Source organism: Oncorhynchus keta, chromosome 32 (genome assembly GCF_023373465.1).
Source record: "Oncorhynchus keta strain PuntledgeMale-10-30-2019 chromosome 32, Oket_V2, whole genome shotgun sequence".
Classification (NCBI taxonomy): domain Eukaryota; kingdom Metazoa; phylum Chordata; class Actinopteri; order Salmoniformes; family Salmonidae; genus Oncorhynchus; species Oncorhynchus keta.
In genome coordinates this window covers 33,398,291-33,423,429 of record NC_068452.1, presented here as the reverse complement: position 1 = coordinate 33,423,429, position 25,139 = coordinate 33,398,291, and the positions used below count along the sequence as shown (strand labels likewise).

General features: G+C 43.0%; 2 protein-coding genes and 1 pseudogene across 2 annotated transcripts in view; all 3 read left to right on the top strand.

The window, feature by feature from the left end:
• The window catches only part of LOC118372895 (uncharacterized), a 54,963-nt gene extending 34,267 nt beyond the window's left edge, over nucleotides 1-20,696 (top strand). Inside the window, exons 9-13 of the mRNA XM_052490283.1 lie at nucleotides 19,222-19,328; nucleotides 19,410-19,575; nucleotides 19,675-19,753; nucleotides 20,297-20,413; nucleotides 20,569-20,696. Of these exons, the coding sequence (XP_052346243.1) occupies nucleotides 19,222-19,328; nucleotides 19,410-19,575; nucleotides 19,675-19,753; nucleotides 20,297-20,413; nucleotides 20,569-20,696 (597 nt within the window). The remainder of the gene's footprint in view (nucleotides 1-19,221; nucleotides 19,329-19,409; nucleotides 19,576-19,674; nucleotides 19,754-20,296; nucleotides 20,414-20,568) is intronic.
• LOC127914533 (THAP domain-containing protein 3-like) lies at nucleotides 15,340-16,885 on the top strand. Its single transcript, XM_052491529.1, has 5 exons — nucleotides 15,340-15,494; nucleotides 15,914-16,091; nucleotides 16,226-16,263; nucleotides 16,470-16,588; nucleotides 16,717-16,885. Exons 1-5 carry the CDS (start codon nucleotides 15,427-15,429, stop codon nucleotides 16,758-16,760), a joined length of 447 nt encoding a protein of 148 aa, XP_052347489.1. The 5' UTR covers nucleotides 15,340-15,426; the 3' UTR covers nucleotides 16,761-16,885.
• Nucleotides 20,697-22,661: 1,965 nt separating the features above from the next.
• LOC127914534 (elongin-B-like) lies at nucleotides 22,662-25,102 on the top strand (annotated as a pseudogene).
• Nucleotides 25,103-25,139: the final 37 nt, after the last annotated feature.

The following is a 25,139-nucleotide window of genomic DNA, read 5'->3' as shown; positions in this document are numbered from 1 at the left end:
AAAGCTACAATAAACAAACCAATGCCATGGCCAACACAATAGTTAAAACATGCATGGAATTGTTGAGAGTACTATATTGTTAGAGTACTTTATAAAGGCAGTGCCTGTCTGCTTGTTATTGAACTGACCATATATATATATATATATATATATATTGCCTTATAAGTCCTTTTGTAAGCTTGTTTTGTGTGGGAGTAGGGTTCCGGATGAAGCTGCTGTGGCTGCCGGTGTTGTCTGGAACGGGCCACTTGGGAAACAAATGGCACAAAGCACTGTCCAGGGCAGTTCAGGACTGGACCATGTCCACCACTGGTGCCACAGACATTTGGTGCTACAGACAGCTGGTGCTTCAGAATAGCTGCATCTGTGCATGATTGAAAGTGGTCCAACCAGGGCTGTGCGGTTTTAGTTTTGGCCTGCCCTGCTGTGTTTTGGAGGTAAATGTTATACATGCTCTTCTTGGTTGTACTGAGGGGCAGCAGGGGCAGGTTTTTGCAGGCTGCAGAGGCTCTGTGGCTTGTGGGCATGGTGAGGGAAGCTGAATGCCCTGGAGGAGCACCGACACGTCCTAAGTTTTCTGCCTGCTGTTGTGCCACTGCACTCAGGTGTTCTGGTTCACTTCATACAGTTGCAGTGTGCTGTTGGTCACCACGCTGCCTGATCTTCTTGTAGTCCCACGGAATGAGGGTCCACCTTGTCCGAGATGCCTTCCCCTTCTTCTGAGGACTAGGTAGAAGCCACACAGTCAGGTGAACACGGTCTCTACCTGATAAGGGAATTTATATGTTTAAGTCATGACTAAGGATTCCACCCTGAAATCATATAATTTATGAAATGTTAGTCAGTGCGGCTTGGTTGGGTTGTGTTTCGGGGACGCATGGCTTTTAACCTTCGCTCTCCCGAGCCCGTATGAGAGTTGTAGCGATGAGACAAGATAGTAAACTACTAACAATTGATACCACGAAATTGGGGAGAAAGGGGGTAAATTCCATAATATGTGTGACTAGATTATTGTGTTGCTTTGTGGTGGTGTGAGAGTTGAGAGAACAAAGGGTAACAGGAAAGAGGCTCCTTCAAAGGTCCCTCTTATCTGGGGAGGAAAGGAATGGCGAGAAACTGCCAAGGCAGGTAGAAAAGTGATAAACTGTGTGTGTGTGTAAGTAGGTGGGGGTGAGAGTTATTAAATGACATGTCTTTGCATTTTGGACTTTTAGAACGTTCTCTGAAAAACCTGACCTTTTAGTTGAGTCTTGCCAAATGATTATTAAACCCAGGTTCTTACAAACATCGGGGATTGGTCAAGCTTAAATGATTGTTTAGTTATCATCATTGGGATTGAACATTTTTGTGACACTACCACATGGCAGCGGTCCCAGCCCACTGGCAGATTTACCCCCACTTCCCGAGTGCATCTCCTTGTGATCTCCACTCCAGGGATACAGGTATTGTTTTTTTGCGACCGGATGCAATCAATCACCAGCCTGTCTTGGTGAGGGCAGCATAAACTGTCTGGTCTTTGTCACGCTGGCTCAGCTTCTTCCACAAGGATATTATAGTGACAGCTGGCTGGTTTGACCGAGTGGGGCCAGAGGAACTATGTGGCTCTACCAGGTACTCTGCCAGATTGTCATTGTTGGCCATGCCAGTGAAGCCATCCTGATCCACAGCCTGTAATTACATAGGTTTTGGAGTGCTGTGATAAAATGTAAATCATGTCTTCAACTCCGATCAACAACACAACCCCTGAAATGGTGAACTAGCATTTCCAACTACCTCACCAGGGACTTCTGTAGTGTCACCAGGGATGGACTCAAGCATCTCTGCTGTGACGTCATCAGATACTATCTCCGGATGTCAGAGAGCCGCAGAGCATCAACAGTTCATCCTCTGTTCCATCCCTGAAGTCCTCATCTTCTTCGAGTGATGTGCTCCAGCATCTTATTGGCTGCCTCTGAATGCATATTCTGGAGGGGCTGGCCAGTCTGGTTTTACAGGTACTGAATACCTATGAGTTCTCCTGGAAGGAAATGTATATTTAGAACATTCAAAACTTTACAGAAATAATTTGTTCCACTGGCTGTCCTTCAAGGAGGTAGAGCTGGAAATTGAGTTTATTGGGCACTGGTTCCTATACATAAACTCTTTAATATCCACAAAAAAAACTACTCAATCTGAATGTGGTTATAATAATAAGGTCAATGTAATTAACATTTTATTAGACAAAACTGGGATAAATCTGTTCAGATGAAGATGGAAGGACTCCAGAGATGTGGCGCTTCTGGCACACACATTTTGACATGAGGTGAAGTTGAGAAGAAGTGGGTCTACAGTAGACCGCTGTGAGTCTTTCTGGGTAGGTCTCTAAAAGCTTTCCACACCTGGATTGTGCAACATTTGCCTATTTATTATTATCAAAATTCAAATTGCTTTTGAACATTGCTGGACAACCATTTTCAGGTCTTATTCTATAATTTCAAGCAGATTTTAAGTCAACTAACTTGGCCACTCACCGTCTTCTTGGTAAGCAACTCTAGTGTAGATTTGGCCTTGTGTTTTTTAGCTTATTGTCCTGCTGAAAGGTGAATTAATCTCCCAGTGTCTGGCAGAAAGTAAGCTGAACCAGGTCCTCTAGGATTTTGCCTGTGCTTAGCTCCATTAACTTTCTTTTTACCCTGACCCCCAAGTCCTTAACGATTACAAGCATACCCACAACAGGATGCAGCCACCACTATGCTTGAAAATATGGAGAATGGTACTCAATAATATTCCCAAACACAACACTTTGTATTCAGGATAAAGGTTAATTGCTTTGCCATTTTTTTGCAGTATTACTTGAGTGCCTTGTTGGAAACAAGATGCATGTTTTGGAATATTTGTATTCTGTACAGGCTTTTTTCTGTCATCTATGATAGTATTGTGGAGTAACTATGTTGTTGAGCAATCCTCAGTTTTCTCCTATTACAGCCATTAAACTCTGTAACTGTTTTTTAAAATCGCCTTTGATCTCATAGTGAAATTCCTGAGCGGTTCCTTCCTCTTCGGGCAACTGAGTTCGGAAGGACATCTGTAGCTTGTTGAGGGGAGAATGGCTCATAACAATGGCCAGAACGGAGCAAATGGAAGGTATCAAACACTTGGAAACGTTGTTTGATGTATTTGATAACATTCTGCACCAGTCATTACCAATAGCCCCTTCTCCCCCAATTAAGGTGCCACGAACCTCCTGTGCTTTCTAGTGACTGGGTGTATTTATACACTATCCAAAGTGTAATTAATCATTTCACTATGTCAAGGATATTCAATGTCTGCTTTTTAGTATTTTTACCCATCTACCAATTTTTAGTTTCACTTTTTTAACCAGGGCCAGTTGAGAACAAGTTCTCATTTTCTACTGCGACCTGGCCAAGATTAAGCAAAGCAGTGCGACACAAACAACAACACAGAGTTACACATGGAATAAAAACAAACATACAGTCAATAACACAATAGAAAAGTATATGGTGTGTGCCAAAATGAGGTAAGATTAGGAGATAAGGCAATAAATAGGCCGTAGTGGCAAAGTAATTACAATTTAGCAACTAAACACTGGGTGACAGATTTGCAGAATGTGCAAATAGAGATACTGGGGTTTAAAGGAGCAAAAAAATAAAACAAAAAATACAAATAATGAATAACAATATGGGGATGAGATAGTTGGATGGGCTAGTTACAGATGTGCTATGTACAAGTGCAGTAAGCTGCTCTGATAGCTGATGCTTAAAGTTAGTGAGGGAGATATGAGTCTCCAGCTTCAGTGATTTTTGCAATTCGTTCCAATCATTGGCAGCAGAGAACATGGAAGGAAAGGCGGCCAAAGGAGGAGTTGGCTTTGGGGAGACCAGTGAAATATACCTGCTTGAGCGCATGCTATAGGTGGGTGCTGCTATGGTGACCAGTGAGCTGAGATAAGGCGGATTTCACCTAGCAAAGACTTACAGATGACCTGGAGCCAGTGGGTTTGCCGACGAATATGAAGCGAAGGCCAGCCAACGAGAGCATACAGGTCGCAGTGGTGGGTAGTATATGGGGCTTTGGTGACCAAACGGATGGCACTGTGACAGACTGCATCCAATTTGCTGAGTAAAGTGTTGGAGGCTATTTTGTAAATGACATCGCCAAAGTCAAGGATCGGTAGGATAGTCCATTTTAATAGGGTATGTTTGGCAGCATGAGTGAAGGATGCTTTGTTTGCGAAATAGGAAGCCCATTCTAGATGTAATTTTGGATTGGAGATGCTTAAAAAGTCTGGAATGAGAGTCTGGAAGGAGAGTTTACAGTCTAACCAGACACCTAGAATATGTGGACAACTACAAATAACTAGTCCAACCGTCAGAGCCGTGATGCTGGACGGGCAGGCAAGTGTGGGCAGCGATCGGTTGAAGAGCATGCATTTAGTTTTACTTGCATTTAAGAGCAGTTGGAGGCCACGGAAGGAGAGTTCTATGGCATTGAAACTCATCTGGAGGTTAGTTAACACAGTGTCCAAAGAAGGGCCATAAGTATACAGAATGGTGTCGTGCGTAGAGGTGGATCAGAGAATCACCAGCAGCAAGAGTGACATCATTGATGTATACAGATAAAAGAGTCGGCCTGAGAATTGAGCCCTGTGGCATCCCCATAGAGACTGCCAGAGGTCCGGACAACAGGCCCTCCAATTTGACACACTGAACTCTGTCTGAGAAGTAGTTGGTGAACCAGGCGAGGCACTCATTTGAGAAACCAAGGCTGTTGAGTCTGCCGATAAGGATCTGGTGATTGACAGATTCGAAAGCCTTGGCCAGATCAATGAATACAGCTGCACAGTATTGTCTCTTATTGATTGCAGTTATGATACCAATCCTGCTCGGAAACCAGATTGTATAGCGGAGAAGGTACGGTGGGTATCGAAATGATAGGTGATCTGTTTGTTAACTTGTCTTTCAAAGACCTTAGAAAGGCAGGGTAGGATAGATGTAGGTCTGTAACAGTTTGGGTCTAGATTGTCTCCCCCTTTAAAGAGGGGGATGACCGCGGCAGCTTTCCAATCTTTGGGGATCTCAGACGATACGAAAGAGGTTGAACAGGCTAGTAATAGGGGTTGCAACAATGTGGTGGATAATTGTAGAAAGTGAGGGTCCAGATTGTCTAGCCCAGCTGATTTGTATGTGTCCAGATTTTGCAGCTCTTTCAGAACATCAGCTATCAGGATTTGGGTGAAGGAGAAATGGGGAGGCTTGGGCAAGTTGCTGTGGGTGGTGCAGAGCTGTTGACAGGGTTAGGCGTAGCCAGGTGGAAAGCATGGCCAGCAGTAGAAAAATGCTTATTGAAATTCTCAATTATTGTGGATTTATCGGTGGTGACAGTGTTTCCTAACCTCAGTTAGCTGGGCAGCTGACAGTGATGAGGGATGGTGACCACAGACCCATTACGGACGCAGGCAATGAGGCAGTGATCGCTGAGATCCTGTTTGAAGACAGCAGAGGTGTATTTAGAAGGAAGGTTGGTCAGGATGATATCTATGAGAGGTGCCCGTGTTTACAGATTTGGGGTTGCACCTGGTAGGTTCATTGATCATTTGTGTGCGATTGAGGGCATCTAGCTTAGATTGTAGGATGGCCAGGGTGTTAAGCATGTCCCAGTTTAGGTCACCTAACAGTATGAACTGAATATGGATGGGGGCAATAAATTCACACATGGTGTCCAGGGCACAGCTGGGGGCTGAGGGTGGTCTATAACAAGCGGCAACGGTGAGAGACTTGTTTCTGGAAAGGGGATTTTTAAAAGTAGAAGCTCAAATTGTTTGGGTACATACCTGGATAGTAAGACAGAACTCTGCAGGCTATCTCTGCAGTAGATTGCAACTCCGTCCCTTTGGCAGTTCTATCTTGTCCGAATATTTTATAGTTAGGGATGGAAATTACAGTTTTTTTGGTGGCCTTCCTAAGCCAGAATTCAGACATGGCTTGGACATCTGGGTTGGCAGAGTATGCTAAAGCAGTGAATAAAACAAACTTAGGGAGGAGGCTTCTAATGTTAACATGCATGAAACCAAGACTTTTACCGTTGCAGAAGTCAACAAATGAGAGCGCCTGGGGAACGGGAGTGGAACGAGGTGCTGCAGGGCCTGGATTAACATCTACATCAACAGAGGAGGAGTAGGATAAAGGTACGGCTAAAGCCTATAAGAACTGGTTGTCTAATGCGTTCGGAACAGAGCGTAAAAGGAGCAGGTTTCTGGGCATGGAAGAATAGATTGAAGGAATAATGTACAGACAAGGGTATGGTAGGATGTGAATACAGTGGAGGTAAACTGAGACATTGAGTGACGATGAGAAAGATGTTGTCTCTAGAAACACCATTTAAACCAGGTGAGGTCACTGCATGTGTGGGAGGTGGAACAAAAGGGCTAACTCAGGCATATTGAGCAGGGTTAGAGGCTCTACAGTGAAATAAGACCATCACTAACCAAAACAGCAATGGACAAGGCATATTGACATTAGTGAGAGGCATGCATTGCCGAGTGATCATAGGGTCCAGGAAGTAGCTAGGCGAGCTGGAGACACAGCGATTCAGACAGCTTGCGGGCCAGGGCTAGCAGGCTAGCAGAAGGGCCTTCGGGGATGTCGCGATAGAATAGGTTTTTAGCCCCCTCGGACGGTTACGTCGGCAGACCAGTTGTGATGAAATGGCAGGGCTCCGTGTAGGCAGTAAATGGGTCCACGCCAATTGGCAGAATAGGTATTGTAGCCCAAGAAATTGGCTGATGGACCTCTTCAGCTAGCCAGGAGGTGGGCCTAGCTCCAGGCTAACTGGTGCTTGGTTCGGGACAGAGATGTTAGCCAGGAGTAGCCACTCGGATAGCAGCTAGCTAGCTGCGATGATCCGGTGTAAAGGTTCAGAGCTTGCGGTAGGAATCCGGAGATGTGGTAGAGGAAAACAAAAACAGTCCGATATGCTCTAGACAGCTAGCGGGCCGCGGCTAGCAGGCTAGTAGATGGGCCTTCAGGGGACATCGCAACGGAGGAGCCTGTTGAAACCCCTCGGGCGGATTACGTCGGTAGACCAGTCGTGATGGATCGGCAGGGCTCCGTGTCGGCAGTAAAACGGGTCCAGGTCAATGAGCAAAATAGGTATTGTAGCCCAAGGAGTGGCTGATGGACCTCTTTAACTAGCCGGGAGATGGGCCTAGCATGAGGCTAGCTTCAGGCTAACTGGTGCTTGCTTCGGGACAGAGACGTTAGCCGGGACTAGCCACTCGGATAGCAGCTAGCTAGCTGCGATGATCCAGGTGAAAATGTTCAGAGCTTGCGGTAGGAATCCGGAGATGTGGTGGAGAAAAAGCAGTCCGATATGCTCTGGGTTGAATCTCGCTGTGCAGCCTGGCAGGAGTTGGCCAGGCTAAGGTTAGCTGATGACCACTAGCAGTGGCTAACTGACTACTAGCTTGTAGCTAGTTAGCTGGCTAGCTTCTGTTGGGGGTTCCGGTTCTAAAGTATGGAAAATACCACATTGCGTGAGGAGGGTTGCAGGAGAGTATGTTGAAATGGAGGTTAAAAATATAAAAAATATATACGAAATATATATGAAGAAAAAAGATATATATACACGGGACATGACAAAGATGTCTGACTGCTACACCATCTTGGATTGGTGCCCTTCTTCGCGAGGTATTAGAAAACCTCCCTGGTCTTTGTGGTTGAATTTGTGTTTTGAAATTGTCAGGGTTGCGTCAATTCGAATCTGGTATCATATATGACAATGAGTCACCGATTGTATGCTATGTATTTTTTATTAGCTAAGCAATAATTCTGTTCTACTTCCGGCGCCGACTGAGATGGCCGCCTCGCTCGCGTTCCTAGGAAACTATGCAGTTTTTTGTTTTTTACGTGTTATTTCTTACATTAGTACCCCAGGTCATCTTAGGTTTCATTACATACAGTCGAGAAGAACTACTGAATATAAGATCAGCGTCAACTCACCATCAGTACGACCAAGAATATGTTTTCCGCGATGCGGATCCTGTGTTCTGCCTTACAAACAGGACAACGGAATGGATCGCTTGCAGCGACCCAAGGAAACGACTACGAAAAAGAGGGAAACGCGGCGGTGTTCTGGTCAGACTCCGAAAAGGGCACATCGCGCACCACTTCCCAGTATTCTTCTTGCCAATGTCCAGTCTCTCGACAACAAGGTTGATGAAATCCGAGCAAGGGTGGCATTCCAGAGGGACATCAGAGACTGTAACGTTCTTTGCTTTACGGAAACATGGCTTACTGGGAAGACGCTATCCAGGGCGGTACAGCCAACGGGTTTCTCCACGCATCGCGCGGACAGAAACAAACATCTCTCTGGTAAGAAGAGTGGCGGGGCGTATGCCTCATGACTAACGGGACATGGTGTGATGAAGGAAACATACAGGAACTCAAATCCTTCTGTTCACCTGATTTAGAATTCCTCACAATCAAATGTAGACCGCATTATCTTCCAAGAGAATTCTCTTCGATTATAATCACAGCCGTATATATCCCCCCAAGCAGACACATCGATGGCTCTGAACGAACTTTATTTAACTCTTTGCAAACTGGAAACCATTTATCCGGAGGCTGCATTCATTGTAGCTGGGGATTTTAACAAAGCCAATCTGAAAACAAGACTCCCTAAATTTTATCAGCATATCGATTGCGCAACCAGGGGTGGTAAAACCTTGGATCATTGTTACTCTAACTTCCGCGACGCATATAAGGCCCTGCCCCGCCCCTTTCGGAAAAGCTGACCACGACTCCATTTTGCTGATCCCTGCCTACAGGCAGAAATTAAAACAAGAGGCTCCCACGCTGAGGTCTGTCCAACGCTGGTCAGACCAAGCTGACTCTACACTCCAAGACTGCTTCCATCACGTGGACTGGGACATGTTTCGTATTGCGTCAGATGGGAATATTGACGAATACGCTGATTCGGTGTGCGAGTTCATTAGAACGTGCGTCGAAGATGTCGTTCCCATAGCAACGATAAAAACATTCCCTAACCAGAAACCGTGGATTGATGGCAGCATTCGCGTGAAACTGAAAGCGCGAACCACTGCTTTTAATCAGGGCAAGGTGTCTGGCAACATGACTGAATACAAACAGTGCAGCTATTCCCTCCGCAAGGCTATTAAACAAGCTAAGCGTCAGTACAGAGACAAAGTGGAATCTCAATTCAACGGCTCAGACACAAGAGGCATGTGGCAGGGTCTACAGTCAATCACGGACTACAAGATGAAATCCAGCCCAGTCACGGACCAGGATGTCTTGCTCCCAGGCAGACTAAATAACTTTTTGCCCGCTTTGAGGACAATACAGTGCCACTGACACGGCCTGCAACGGAAACATGCGGTCTCTCCTTCACTGCAGCCGAGGTGAGTAAGACATTTAAACGTGTTAACCCTCGCAAGGCTGCAGGCCCAGACGGCATCCCCAGCCGCGCCCTCAGAGCATGCGCAGACCAGCTGGCCGGTGTGTTTACGGACATATTCAATCAATCCCTATACCAGTCTGCTGTTCCCACATGCTTCAAGAGGGCCACCATTGTTCCTGTTCCCAAGAAAGCTAAGGTAACTGAGCTAAACGACTACCGCCCCGTAGCACTCACTTCCGTCATCATGAAGTGCTTTGAGAGACTAGTCAAGGACCATATCACCTCCACCCTACCTGACACCCTAGACCCACTCCAATTTGCTTACCGCCCAAATAGGTCCACAGACGATGCAATCTCAACCACACTGCACACTGCCCTAACCCACCTGGACAAGAGGAATACCTATGTGAGAATGCTGTTCATCGACTACAGCTCGGCATTCAACACCATAGTACCCTCCAAGCTCGTCATCAAGCTCGAGACCCTGGGTCTCGACCCCGCCCTGTGCAACTGGGTACTGGACTTCCTGACGGGCCGCCCCCAGGTGGTGAGGGTAGGCAACAACATCTCCTCCCCGCTGATCCTCAACACGGGGGCCCCACAAGGGTGCGTTCTGAGCCCTCTCCTGTACTCCCTGTTCACCCACGACTGCGTGGCCACGCACGCTCCAACTCAATCATCAAGTTTGCGGACGACACAACAGTGGTAGGCTTGATTACCAACAACGACGAGACGGCCTACAGGGAGGAGGTGAGGGCCCTCGGAGTGTGGTGTCAGGAAAATAACCTCACACTCAACGTCAACAAAACTAAGGAGATGATTGTGGACTTCAGGAAACAGCAGAGGGAACACCCCCTATCCACATCGATGGAACAGTAGTGGAGAGGGTAGCTAGTTTTAAGTTCCTCGGCATACACATCACAGACAAACTGAATTGGTCCACTCACACTGACAGCGTCGTGAAGAAGGCGCAGCAGCGCCTATTCAACCTCAGGAGGCTGAAGAAATTCGGCTTGTCACCAAAAGCACTCACAAACTTCTACAGATGCACAATCGAGAGCATCCTGGCGGGCTGTATCACCGCCTGGTACGGCAACTGCTCCGCCCTCAACCGTAAGGCTCTCCAGAGGGTAGTGAGGACTGCACAACGCATCACCGGGGGCAAACTACCTGCCCTCCAGGACACCTACACCACCCGTTGTTACAGGAAGGCCATAAAGATCATCAAGGACATCAACCACCCGAACCACTGCCTGTTCACCCCGCTATCATCCAGAAGGCGAGGTCAGTACAGGTGCATCAAAGCTGGGACCGAGAGACTGAAAAACAGCTTCTATCTCAAGGCCATCAGACTGTTAAACAGCCACCACTAACAGTGTGAGTGGCTGCTGCCAACACACTGTCATTGACACTGACCCAACTCCAGCCATTTTAATAATGGGAATTGATGGGAATTATGTAAATATATCACTAGCCACTTTAAACAATGCTACCTTATATAATGTTACTTACCCTACATTATTCATCTCATATGCATATGTATATACTGTACTCTACATCATCGACTGCATCCTTATGTAACACATGTATCACTAGCCACTTTAACTATGCCACTTTGTTTACTTTGTCTACACACTCATCTCATATGTATATACTGTACTCGATACCATCTACTGTATGCTGCTCTGTACCATCACTCATTCATATATCCTTATGTACATATTCCTTATCCCCTTACACTGTGTATAAGACAGTAGTTTTGGAATTGTTAGTTAGATTACTTGTTGGTTATCACTGCATTGTCGGAACTAGAAGCACAAGCATTTCGCTACACTCGCATTTAACATCTGCTAACCATGTGTATGTGACAAATACAATTTGATTTGATTTGATTTGATTTGAATAAGTGGTAAATGCAATTTTCGTATATACGGGTTCTCTGTCCCACCTCGCAGGGCAAACAGAGAACTGACTTGTTCCTGACAAAGATATTAAAATATACTCTGATGACAGAAGTAGTTCCTGCTTCCGAGCCGGGCTGTCAGAGTAGAGACTGGGCGTGGTTTAGACTTCCAGCCTATTGTTGATTGTTGGCGCAGAGGCTGGTCCCAGCCCCCTAAGCGCTTCAGCGGTCAGTCGTTGTAGCTGTGTAGAATATACAGTTATCAGGCACCTGGCTCCTGTTATCTAACAAAACACTATGTTCTGAATGTGCCCCCCCAACTCATTGCACAGTTGCTGTCTTCATCTTATTCTGTATTTTTCCATCACGAGAAAGGCCCATGGCCCTGAAACTGTTAACAATGTTTCAAGTCAGCTATGTTGCATAACACCTACATACATCATCTACACAAGCCAACAGCAGATAATAGTCAATCACATATATGGTAACGGGCTATAGTGCATAACACAGAATCAAATTCACTTTTCGACTGAGGGACCTTACAATTACCTGTATGTGTGGGGTACAGAGGTAGTCATTCAAGATTGATATTAAACACTATTATTGAACACAGAGTGATTCTATGCAATTTATTATGACGTGTTAAGCTGATTTTTACTCCAGAACATCTTTCGGCTTGCCATAACAAAGGGGTTTAATACTTATTGACTCCAGACATTTCAACTTTTAATTTTTTTGGAATTTGTAAACATTTCTGAAAGCATAATTCCACTTTGACATGTTGGGGTATTGTGCGTGTGTAGGCCAGTAACATCTCAATTTCATCCATTGAAAATTCAGGCTGTAACACAAGATGTGGAAAAAGTCAAGGGGTGTGAATACTTTCTGAAGGCTCTGTATAGTTTTTCGTCAATGGGAAAATGCGGGACAATGCTGTCCAAGCAAGGAATAGCATCGGCACATTGGGGCTAGCCTGTGATACAGTATAATAACTAGTATCTTTGCGGTTCAGGAAGATCAGGTGTAGTGTAACAAATGTTGACACATGAGGCTGTGTTTCTCATTTGTGAAACTGTGAGGGCAAAACCAGGTTGAGAGGAGGTTACTAGGTCAGGTTTGGGCAGAGAGTCTGACTAGCTTCCATGATGAATTGTTATGATAGGCTTGTTGGGATAGGTTTATTGTTGTTAGTGGGAGAAGGGTTACTTTGGTTTGATTCGCGGGTTTAATTATCGAACCCGCAGTTGGGGAAACACCACCACTGTTCGCTCCAGCGTCTTTAATATTGTTTTTGTTCATGAAACGGAGGAGAGGAACGTCCGGCAGCGTGGTAAAATAAATTGCAGTACATATTCTGGTGTTCTATTGCGTGTGCAATGATTTCCGATGGGGAAAAACAGTTTGTTTGCATTACCTTTTTTGTTGTTGTAATATGCCAAATGGACGTGGCAGTTTTACTAACCAAGTTTTACGGATTCTAGCTTTAAAAGGGGCAATTCGTAAAACAACAACCGGTTGGGGGATGGGGCTGGAGAAATTGAACCACTCAAATTCATGAGATCAAAAGGATATTTTTAACTATGTTTTTGAAGCTATACAGTGTTTGTGTACACTTATATTGTTAACAAACAATTGATTAAAAACGAACAAGTGAACTAATGTAAAATATACTGTCTGTAAAATGTATATAGGATATAGAAGCCTAAGTATTGTCCATGAGTTTACACCAATTAGATGGTAGGATTAGGGAAAAATATTATATAAAAAAATATATATAAAGTGATATACAATGTATATTTACAAAAAAATATATATGGGGATTGGAAGTGGGCCAGATAATTACATTGATAGAAACCACAATCTATCTGCAATATTAAAGATCTACCTCCTAAAATTTTTTTTTTTAAAGTTAAAAATCTGTCGTTCTGCCCTGAACAATGCAGTTCCCAGGTAGGTCAGTTATTGTAATAGGAATTTGATTTAACTGCCTAGTTAAATAAATCAAGTAGCCTATTAATTTCTATGCCTATGTAGGCTACTGTAGCCTACCATTTATACAATAAATATGTTGAAATGATATCACTGGAGTCATTGCAAATCAATTTGTGCCACTTGTGTAGTCTACCTGAGCTGGCAAACTGATTTGATAAATAGCCAAACTCAAATTTATTGTTGTTGTAGACTTGTATTATTAATGTCCATGTTTGGTTAATGAAATTGGATGTTATCAATTGTGTGTCATCATCACAGTTCTATCGCAATTGCCGATCAGCTGTTATTAGAAATGCATTAGATTGAGGGTAATAGTCTGTCAGATTAGGTTACAGATAAAAAATATATAAAACCCACTGACTGTTGTTGACAAGCATAGGCCTATTCAATTCATACCCATGTTATTGATATTCGATTCAGTGATTGAAATTATAACCCCATCCTCAGTAGCCTATTCCAGAAGGGAAACAGTTCCTACATTGAAATCACCTCCCTATGCATGTTGAATAAATTAGTCTGACAATTTGAATTTAGCAAGCTGCTAAATCGTTCATTTTACATATTGCCTAGGTTACTGTAGGCGATCTGAAATTAGATGTAGGCATATCATGTGCTGTAGTCTATCTGCATCGAGCTAACCAAACAATGACAAAGTTGAATTACAATCATAAACCCATATTTTAGTTAATAGGTCTAGCCTATTGAAATGATGAGTCAATCTCCCAAATAGACCATTTATAACGGATTTTAGTCTTAACATCTGGCACATAATGTCACAATTGCCTAACATTACAATTATTAATTGTTGAAGGAATTTAATTCCTCTGTTTGAATTCCCAATTAAAATGTAACACTCTGTCAATTCATAAGAATTTGTAAGAACCTTATTTTATAGGAATGGACAGAGCCCTGGTCTTAAAGTTAAGTAACAGACTTTATTCAAGAGAGTACTGAGTACACACACATTTTACCACAGGTTATAAACTGAAAATGACGTCAGCGTTTTCTAAATGTTCCGTCTCTTCTTGACACTGGTAGAAAGGCTCTATAGTTTCCTCAAGCCTTCCCTCCTCGCCTATAGCCAAGGTCAGTCAGTGTAGATAAGCATTCTAGTCAGTATGGAGATATAGTTCATTCATTTGTACCAAGGAACAGACAGTCATTGTTCTAAACTCTTGACCACATTCACACACACATTATCTTCAGTACTGGGATCAAGAAAGAAAACTCATACATATATAGTATTCTGATTAGTACATATACAGTAACACACTAGTATTCTGATTAGTCAGTCCTGATTGAAATGTATACATAATTAGTCATTATAGGTAAACATTCCCTTAACATTAATTCATCCGAGTGTTTCTAGCGTAGAGATTTCGAGATCCTCTGTCCAACTTTCATCCTCAAACTCTCCTGTTGGATGTATCTATAGTTATGCACATGGGTGGTTCAAACCCTGAATGCTGATTGGCTGACTGTGTGGCATATCAGACCATACTACAGGTATGACCAAATAATTGTTACCGTTCTAATTGCGTTTGTAACCCATTTATAATATCAATAAGGCACCTCTGGGGTTTGTTGTATATTGTCGATATACCACGGCTAATTGTTGTATCCAAGCACTCCACGGGTGTGTCGTGCTTAAAGAACAGCATTTAGCCGTGGTATATTCGCCATATAGCCTACCTCACCCTCTACGTCGTTACAAATTACGTTGATATTCTCTATTAATTTGCTCGATAATGTTACGCAAAAGTTTTTTTAGGGCTAAATGTGGCAACTTCCCTTGCTGCAGGAAAAAAACATGTTGGGCTAGTTGTGTGCTGTGTGCGGGTTTTGAATACCTGGCAACCGTGAAAAGTGGCGTTTATGTAGACGTAGATGGTGCATTTTATATTTGCCCATTTTGTGAAAAACATTTGCAATTCACTGACCTGTGAAAGGCAGCAATACGCAACAAAGCGTGTAGTCTGCCAGAAAACTACACGAAGAAGAACAAGAACAACCCGTGTAAAAACATTAACATCCGGTGGCATCATCTTCTCTGAGAACGTTTAGTTAGCTAGTTGTGCCTCGTATTTTAATTTAGTTCATTTCACACAGCGACAAAAATGCCAACACTGTGTTCAGCATACAACTGCAAAAATCGCGGTCCCAAAGCTGATGTAGGATTTTTTAGGTACGTTATACCGTCTTGCTCGAGAGACACGTTAACTTTATTAGCCGTGGTATATCGGCTATATACCACATACCCCAAAGGTGCCTTATTGATATTATAAACTGGTTACGAACGTAATTAAAACAGTAACAATTATTTGGTCATAACTGTGATGCCTACTACGGGGTACGGTAGATAGCTATGGTATTGTTAGCTAAAGTAAAAGATATAGCTAGCTAGTACAAATAACGTTAGTGTGCAGGAGAAAACCAATGACAAAAAAGCTTAATTAGCTTGATATGTTCTGTTGCGATATTGTTCTCTTATAAATCTACATACATCATTTATGGATTTACTATTCATCATTTGATACTTTTGTGATACCAATTTGCTGGTGTATAAATGTTTCTGGTAACAGTTTCCCAAAATGACCCTGAAAGACGCAAGCGATGGATTATTAATATGAAGTGGAAAGACTGGAATCCGCAACACCACCACCGTGTGTGCTCCATTCACTTTGAAGACAAGTACATTTGCCGGATGGACAAACGTCAACGTCTCACGCCAGACGCAGTCCCGACCATTTTTGACTTCCCAGAGAACTTTCAAAAGAAGAAGGTACACTGAAACAAAAATGTATCTAGCGAGATACATCCCAAAGTCAGAACTAACTACACAAATAATACGGTTTATGATAACTAGATGTACAATATTGTAAAGTGTGATTTAAATTAAATGTGTTCCTTCTACAGGCATCCATCCACCCACAGAGTAGAAGAGCCAGGGTAAGGTACTGGAAGAGGCGAATAAACTCCTTGGCTGTATTTGACATTGCATATTAGTGTCCATCTTGGTATTGCATTTGATGTAACTCAGCTATGTTTTCACTTGGTAAGTGAAGCATTGATATGTAAATGACTAGCCTACACACGGTATGCTTAAAGTACATGCATCCATGCAGTAATGGTGGTCATTATCTTTGTTTTTGTCATGCAGAGTGATGGGTTGCCAGAGAAGTATACTGCTGCCCGTGCTGTTACAGTGGCTGAACCGGTCACAACACCAAGCCCCACCATCACATCAGAGACGAGCAAGCTGGCTAAAGACAATACTAAGTAAATAACCTTGTGAAAGTTAAATTTGCTCTTTTTGGAATGCACAACGTCACTGTAGAGCAGAATGGGTTCTACCTGTGTTCTAGTTCTTGCTTTTTCAATTGTCAACTTATATTTTGACGGATCAGCGCTCCAGAAAAAGTTACCTCTTCAAGTTGGTATATCCATGTAGATGAAGAAATCCAAATGGCTGAATCCCTCCCAGGTTTCTTCCACAGTGATTACTGTCTACCACACGTGAGTGGCTCTAGGTGGTCTGATTGGACTGTTGCTTTGCCAGATATACAGGGATTATTTACTGGGTTTTGCATTATGTAGACATTTAATAACATTTTCCTCATATTGATCTTTGCAGAGTATTCGCTGGGATTCAAAGATGATGTTGCCCCGAAGGTAAGTTGTTTGCTCACTGGAATAACCTGTAGCTTATGCTATATACCAATAGCTTATGCTAAGAATTTGATAAACAATGCACTTTATTTTCAGGTGGCATGTGAGAACATGGAGTTCCAACTTCCACCCTCAAGCACATAATAGAGGTAATGAAGGATGTGTAAACATTCAGTCTCTAATACAGGGTTAGGGATGGAGCCTGCAAGTTGATCATTGATTCATTGGTCTGTATTTTTCTAATATGTCTCACTCTGGATCTAAAACCAATAAGAGTGTCATTAAAACAGTACTATACATTGTCTCCCATTCTTACCCAGATCACAGAGGCATGGGAGTGGCTGGGTATGGACATTAGAGGGCCACTGCTCCCTAACACCGAACGGACACCAGTACGTTCTGACCTTGACAGACTTCTACTCTAAATGGGTGGAGGCCTTCCCCCTGAGAGGTTGTAGCTCTACTGAGGTAGCGCAGCATGTCGCTGAAGTCATCTCTCACTTTGGCTTCCCTTTGGAATCCTTGTTCGACTAAAGAGGAAGTTTACCAGTAAGGTGAGGCAAAATATATTTTGTCACATACTTACTGTTGCACATACCTTGCAACAATCTTGAGGTTGGTTCATATATGCACTAGCGGTCAATAGGTCCAGAGTGAGTGGTTCATTAGACAATCGTACAGTGGGGCAAGTATTTAGTCAGCCACCAATTGTGCAAGTTCTCCCACTTAAAAAGATGAGAGGCCTGTAATTTTCATCATAGGTACACTTCAACTATGACAGACAAAATGAAAAAAATCCAGAAAATCACATTGTAGGATTTTTAATGAAATTATTTGCAAATTATGGTGGATAATAAGTATTTGGTCACCTACAAACAAGCAAGATTTCTGGCTCTCACATTCCTGTAACTTCTTCTTTAAGAGGCTCCTCTGTCCTCCACTCGTTACCTGTATTATGGCACCTGTTTGAACTTGTTATCAGTATAAAGACACATGTCCACAACCTCAAACAGTCAAACTCCACTATGGCCAAGACCAAAGGGCTGTCAAAGGACACAAGAAACAAAATTATAGACCTGCACCAGGCTGGGAAGACTGAATCTGCAATAGGTAAGCAGCTTGGTTTGAAGAAATCAACTGTGGGAGCAATTATTAGGAAATGGAAGACATACAAGACCACTGATAATTTCCCTTGATCTAGGGCTCCACGCAAGATCTCACCCTGTGGGGTCAAAATGATCACAAGAACGGTGAGCAAAAATCCCAGAACCACACGGGGGGACCTAGTGAATGACCTGCAGAGAGCTGGGACCAAAGTAACAAAGCCTACCATCAGTAACACACTATGACGCCAGGGACCCAAATCCTGCAGTGCCAGACGTGTCCCCCTGCTTAAGCCAGTACATGTCCAGGCCCGTCTGAAGTTTGCTAGAGAGCATTTGGATGATCCAGAAGAAGATTGGGAGAATGTCATATGGTCAGATGAAACCAAAATATAACTTTTTGGTAAAAACTCAACTCGTCGTGTTTGGAGGACAAAGAATGCTGAGTTGCATCCAAAGAACACCATACCTACTGTGAAGCATGGGGTGGAAACATCATGCTTTGGGGCTGTTTTTCTGCAAAGGGACCAGGACGACTGATCCGTGTAAAGGAAATAATGAATGGGGCCATGTATCGTGAGATTTTGAGTGAAAACCTCCTTCCATCAGCAAGGGCATTGAAGATGAAACGTGGCTGGGTCTTTCAGCATGACAATGATCCCAAACACACTGCCCGGGCAACGAAGGAGTGGCTTCATAAGAATAATTTCAAGGTCCTGAGTGGCCTAGCCAGTCTCCAGATCTCAACCCCATAGAAAATCTTTGGAGAGAGTTGAAAGTCTGTGTTGCCCAGCAAGAGCCCCAAAACATCACTGCTCTAGAGGAGATCTGCATCGAGGAATGGGCCAAAATACCAGCAACAGTGTGTGAAAACCTTGTGAAGACCTTTGACCTCTGTCATTGCCTCTGTCATTGCCAACAAAGTATTGAGAAACTTTTGTTATTGACCAAATACTTATTATCCACCATAATTTGCAAATAAATTCATAAAAAATCCTACAATGTGATTTTCTGGATTTTTTTTCTCATTTTGTCTGTCATAATAATCTTTTTAAGTGGGAGAACTTGCACAATTGGTGGCTGACTAAATACTTTTTTGCTCCACTGTATAAGGTGTTTTTACATTTAATCATGTTTTAGATCAACCTTGCCTTAAACAGTCATCTGAAGCTGAGGGGGTTTTCTCTCTTATACCGTCATCGGCAAGTTGGATCACTGGATCTGGCCACACAGACCCTGATCAGCAGGTTTGTGTTTTAGACTCATTCCTTTTATATGGTTTTTAATTTCATACTCAACTTTGACCATGGTGGCCTTCACCCCAACAGGATGGTGTCTGATCTTGTGAATGACCATCCATACAACTGGGATGTCTGCCTCCCTGCAAAGGTGTTCAGCCTGTGTTTCAAGGAGCACCCCAAGACCAAGCAGAGACCTTTCTCTCTGCTGTGCTGCAAAGGACCACAGCCGGTCAAAACCCCTAGGGATCTGTCTGTAAGTTTACTTTTTAGTTATAGCTGAACTCTTATCATAATGGATTGCATTTCAATTGAATGGATGTGTTTCTGCCTGTCCTTTTTATATTTCCTACAGTTCAGTCCTGCAGAGCTCAGAGAGAGTTCCTTTGCAATCCAGTCAAATCAAGAGGGTGGGCATGACACTGATCCGCAAAGTGAGCGCAATCCCTGTACAATACGACATATCACACACTGTGGTGATGGTTAAAGGGATACTTCAGGGTTTTGGGAACTTCCCCTGTGTCAGATACACTTCTGGATATCATTTGTATGTCTCCGTGTCCAGTATGAAGGAAGTTAGAGGCAGTTTTGTGAGCCAATGCTAACTAAGTAAAAAAACGGAAATTGTAATGCGATTAAAAACAATGAGTACAAGTAACGAATCAATGTGCAGGGGTACAAGGTAGTTGAGGTAATACAATATGTATTATTCAGGTAAACACTCTTGGTAAATAGTATGGTCTTCAGCTTATCGTGAGGCATAACTCGGGCGAGCAGAACCTTGAGACTTACTTAATATTAGAGATTGCGCACCAGCTGTTCACTTTCCTAAAGAGGTTTGAGAATAACTTTGTCAACATATCTATTGTTCAAGTGAATATTTAGTGTGTTAACTGTTCTAAATTGTAATTGTCTTGTGTTATGTTACTAACATAATTGTAATTTGTTGATCATATTGTGTTTATCTGTTATTACAGACATGGTTGGCATTGAATCTGGAAAGGAAACCACTGGAAAGAGCACTATTACCAGGGTCTCCTTTTTAAGGAGCAACACTGAGAGTAACACCACTGACGGTAACACATATGGTGATGGTAACACATATGGTGAACGGTCTCACGGACGGTGACCCCGGTCTCACGGACGGTGACCCAGACAGTAAGGACGGTCACCCGACGCTAAGACGGTAACGGACGCTGACCCCGACGGTCTCACGGACGCTGACCCCGAGGGTAACCGCTGACGGTAGCACGGAGTAGCACGGACGGTAACCCCGACGGTAGCACGGACGTAACCCCGACGGTAGCACGGACGGTAACCCCGACGGTAGCACGGACGACCCCGGGTACGGACCCCGACGGTAGCACGGACGGGTAACACCGTAACACCAACAGTGAGCGGTCCTCTGAAGAACATCATGCCATGGAAAACTGAATAATTGATTGATGAGCGCTCTATCGGGGTGTAGTTTTTATTTTATAATTTTGTTTAGAAACACTTGTCTTTTATGGTTGTTTGGCTGGTGTACTGGGTCATGATTGTTACACAGGTGGATGATATGAGTTTATGAACCAACTGGATCAATTCAATATCAGTCAAAACATCATGCATAGCAGCATAGATGATGGAATAGTGAGACGCTTATCCTAAAAGCAATTAATTTTTCACCCTTCCAGTAAATGAATCCAAACATGCGTTATTGTAGTACATTATTGTAGTATAGACATTTTCACCTTACATTATTGTAGCATATACTGTAGATATTTTCACCTTACTTGATCTTGGAAAAATTCACTTGAATGCTCCTCCAACTGTTAATTAGTAGTAGGAAATGTATCTATCATCCCTGAACTCTGACTTCTCCCACATGCTGACCTCTGACGTCACTTACTAAGGAAATGACTTCCATTAACAGCATTTGTCAGTTAAATTCAACAAAACATTATTTATAAAAAGCAATCTTGTTATTGTTTTTGTACACTTATTTGTTTACAATCATGGTAGCTGTACATTGTTTATGGTTGACGCAGTTTGTTGGCCATTGGCCAATCGGCGAGTTCAAAGCTTGTGAATGTATCGAACTGGTATTTACGACATCCCAACTGGTAAATACTACCTTCCCCAATTGGTTATGAACGCAGGATTATTAAATGAATGTTTTTTTTATGCCTTGAATAGACTGAACAATTTGTTTATACAAAGATACATTATGAAGCATGCATTTATTATGGGTCCCTTCATTGTAGAGCATGCCGGTGTTGGACAAATGTACAATTATGAAATATTCTCAAAACAAAGCTTGAGTTTTCACTTCACTGCACAGGCAGTGGATAGCTGGGGGTGCAATTCAGTCCACCGATTCTGTTGCAAAACGTTTTTTAAACGAAACAGAATTGACCTCCATTTTCCAATAGAATTTACCTGAATATGACCAATAGACTCTTGTTTTGGTTCTTAAATAGTAAACATCTCGCCAACGTGTAGTTCTAAAACCCGGTAATGAGTTAACTCTAGTTGGGGAAATAATAGGGGTTTGGAATAACTGCCTAAAATAAGGTCTGAGGAGGTGTTATATATTTTGTAATATGAGATATCAGTCAGTTAACATGACCTTGATTATGAAGCGTTGTGCTTTATTTTTCAGAAATTCACAGAAAGTGACGAAAACTGAAGATTATCTCATAACAAAACGTTAGATTTCCAAAACCACAGACCTTATTATCGGCGTTTATTCAAAACCGCCATCAATTCCCCATAGGCTTTGGCTAACGAACCATGGCGGAGTTTGCAAAGATAACCATCTTCTCCCTTCTGCCTGTGGAGTGAGTTAATGCCTACAGAAATACGCCATTACCAGTTCTCTGAATACCTCCGCTGTGGTATGGGTATGATCAGAGATATTAGAGAAAGGAGATAGGAATCCTATTTTGCAAATGAGTGAGGCACGTATAAAGACCCACCCAGCAGACTGTAGACCAATCGCGTTGACGTTGTCTTGCTTCGTAGCGCTGTTGCTAAAACAATCATCACGAAATCCCATCCCAAAGTCAGGGTATGAGTAGAGAAACGTGCCTTTTTTTCCCTCCAAAGAACGTGGTGTCACGATTCCAAAGGTATACATTACAGATGGCAAGTTAATTATCGCACATATCGGAAAATATTTGTAATGTTGTACTTCTTGTTAACAAAATGCAAGCTAATGTTGAGTTTTTAGTTACGACCAATTGACTCCCATTCACTCCTTGAAGGAGAGCTCTCCTTGTCCAAGAATCGCCCAGAAGGCACCGCTGTCCATTGACGTAGCATGGGCAACGTACACAATGGTCGGTAATATGATTTCAATGGAGTTTCCTAGCTCATAAAAGTATCTCTGGTGTTATACACCACTGTTGGATGAGAGCGTTTTGTGATTCTCGCAGTGCAGCGTGGGATAGCGGAGGCGCAACCGACCGAGAGAAATGGTGAGTGAGGAAGAGATAAATAATCTATTTTAAAACTGTGACTTGACATTCTTATGGCGTTTTGCTACTATGGTGAAGTAAATGTTGACATGTAGAAACCGTCAATTCCCTCCATTAAGACATATGGTGGGAAACGCTTGATATGGACTCCTTTTGTTTCGCAGCATATTAAGCTAACGGTAACTAGCAAGTCCACAGTAATTGTAAAACTGCAATCAGCGTTTTGTTTTAGTCTAACTTGACGAGCTAATTCTAGCTAAACGTTCACTGTCTGACTTGTTAAAAGGAAAGGAAACTAGGTAACTTATCCTAGATCTGTCTCATTTAGCTAGGTATCTAGCCCTGGTGACACTCGAACATACTTTCCATGTCCACAGAAACTAGGTTACGTTAGCTAGCTAGGTAACGTTAGCTACTGCCCAGATGGCTTGCTATTCGTTTGGTGTCAAGCGTATATTACCACACGTCAGTGAAGCATTGAGTGAATGGGCTAGCTAACGTTGGCTGGCATCTACTGTTAGCTAACTGAACAAGTAATGCAATATTACCTCGTTTTTTTCTGATTAGTTTGCTGCACAAACATTCCATTTGTTATTTAATTAGTTAGCAAGCTAACGTTATACATTTGCCAGCTTGGTAACTAAAGTCATTTGGACGTTGTGCATCGTTATGTAGCTAGCTAACAGTTAACGTTAGCTAGCTACTAGTTTTGGAAGACAATGTTAACCAGTCAATGTTAATCAACTAGCTATTAAGTAACTGGTGGTAAGTTGAGGTAAAATGTGCTCGTCGTCAACCGTCATTTTGTCAACAAACAAATGTAGCATTTTCCTCTTCAAGTTAAGCCTGGTCTTTTCAAACATGGGTGGAACTGGGATTTACAGTTGGTGGTGCGGTCTATACCAATTTACTTTGCCTGATCCCCCAACCTTAAATGATGAAACCCTGTTTCTCCCAAATATTGAAACTCGTAATTTAACTGTACTTTACCCACTATCCTCCAGCCCTACATGTTGTCGGCATTATTGGGTCCGGCCCAGACTTGAGGCCTTTAATTAGAAAGATGGCTCTCTAGCACTTCGAACGATGAACGAGCACATGCGGGGCTGTCACCCGGCTGAAGCCTATGGTGGCAGATTTGGCTGCTGTTTGCTCAGTTTTCCCCTCTACTGAGATGTTTTAACATCAAACAGGTGCATTGGTTCAAGAAAGGCTTCCGCATATACAAATCATAGGCAATTGACTACTAGACAGTGAATGAAATGTCAAAGGCTGCAGCACGTTTCACAGTCCTATTCCAGTGTTTATTGTTCACTGGTCTGTTAGTTAGCTAGCAAACAGAAACTGCGTCGTGGTCCCTGGTACTAAAAGTTTGGGAAACTATTTTTTTATTATGTCTTATCTCCCTAACTTGCTGTTGTCATAGGATGTGTTTCTGATGATCAGGCGTCACAAGACGACCATCTTCACTGATGCCAAAGAGTCCACTACGGTCTACGAACTGAAGCGCATAGTGGAGGGTATCCTAAAGAGGGCCCCGGAGGAACAGAGGCTGTACAAGGTATATACAGTGCATATCCCTTGTGGAGGACAATTACAAAATGGGGGAGTAAGGTATGGCCAGGCCAATGAAAGTAATTTGTTATATTTGTGTATATATAAAATAGTTTTTTCTTCTGATGTAGGAACTCCCCAAGTCTAAGAGGAAATTGATTTTATTAAACCCAAACAGTCCCCCAAAGTCTATTCTTCTCTTTCTTTCTCCTGCCCTCATTTGTGGTATGTGTGTGCATATTGACTAAATGGTGGTGTTACATATCTACCCTCTGCTCTAACATCTCTCTTGTATCAGGATGACATGTTGCTGGAGGATAGTAAGACTCTTGGAGACTGTGGCTTCACAAATCAGACAGCCAGACCTCAGGCCCCAGGGACTGTTGGATTAGCTTTCCGTCTCGGTGGTGAGTGTTAATTTTTCTGTTACGTAGTATCTGTCCCATGTTTCAAACCATTTACTCTGTTTTATGATGTTGAGCTGCAAGATATGTCAGAATGGCTGTGAAATAGTTTGATAGTTTAACAGAAACAAATTGCAACTTCCTTTCACCCTAAGTTTATCCTCTAATAATGCCTCTTGCTTCCTGTTTCCCCTTGATACTCTTTACTCTCTCCTTATCAAACAAATCTCTCCCTCTCTTTCAGATGATGCATTTGAGCAGCTGAGGGTTGAGCCCTTCTCTAGCCCCCAGAGCTTCCTGACGTCATGAAGCCTCAGGACTCTGGCAGCACAGCCAATGAGCAGGCTGTGCAGTGAAGGAAGGAAGGAAGGAAGCGGGGGGGTGCTTTGGATTAGGTAGGC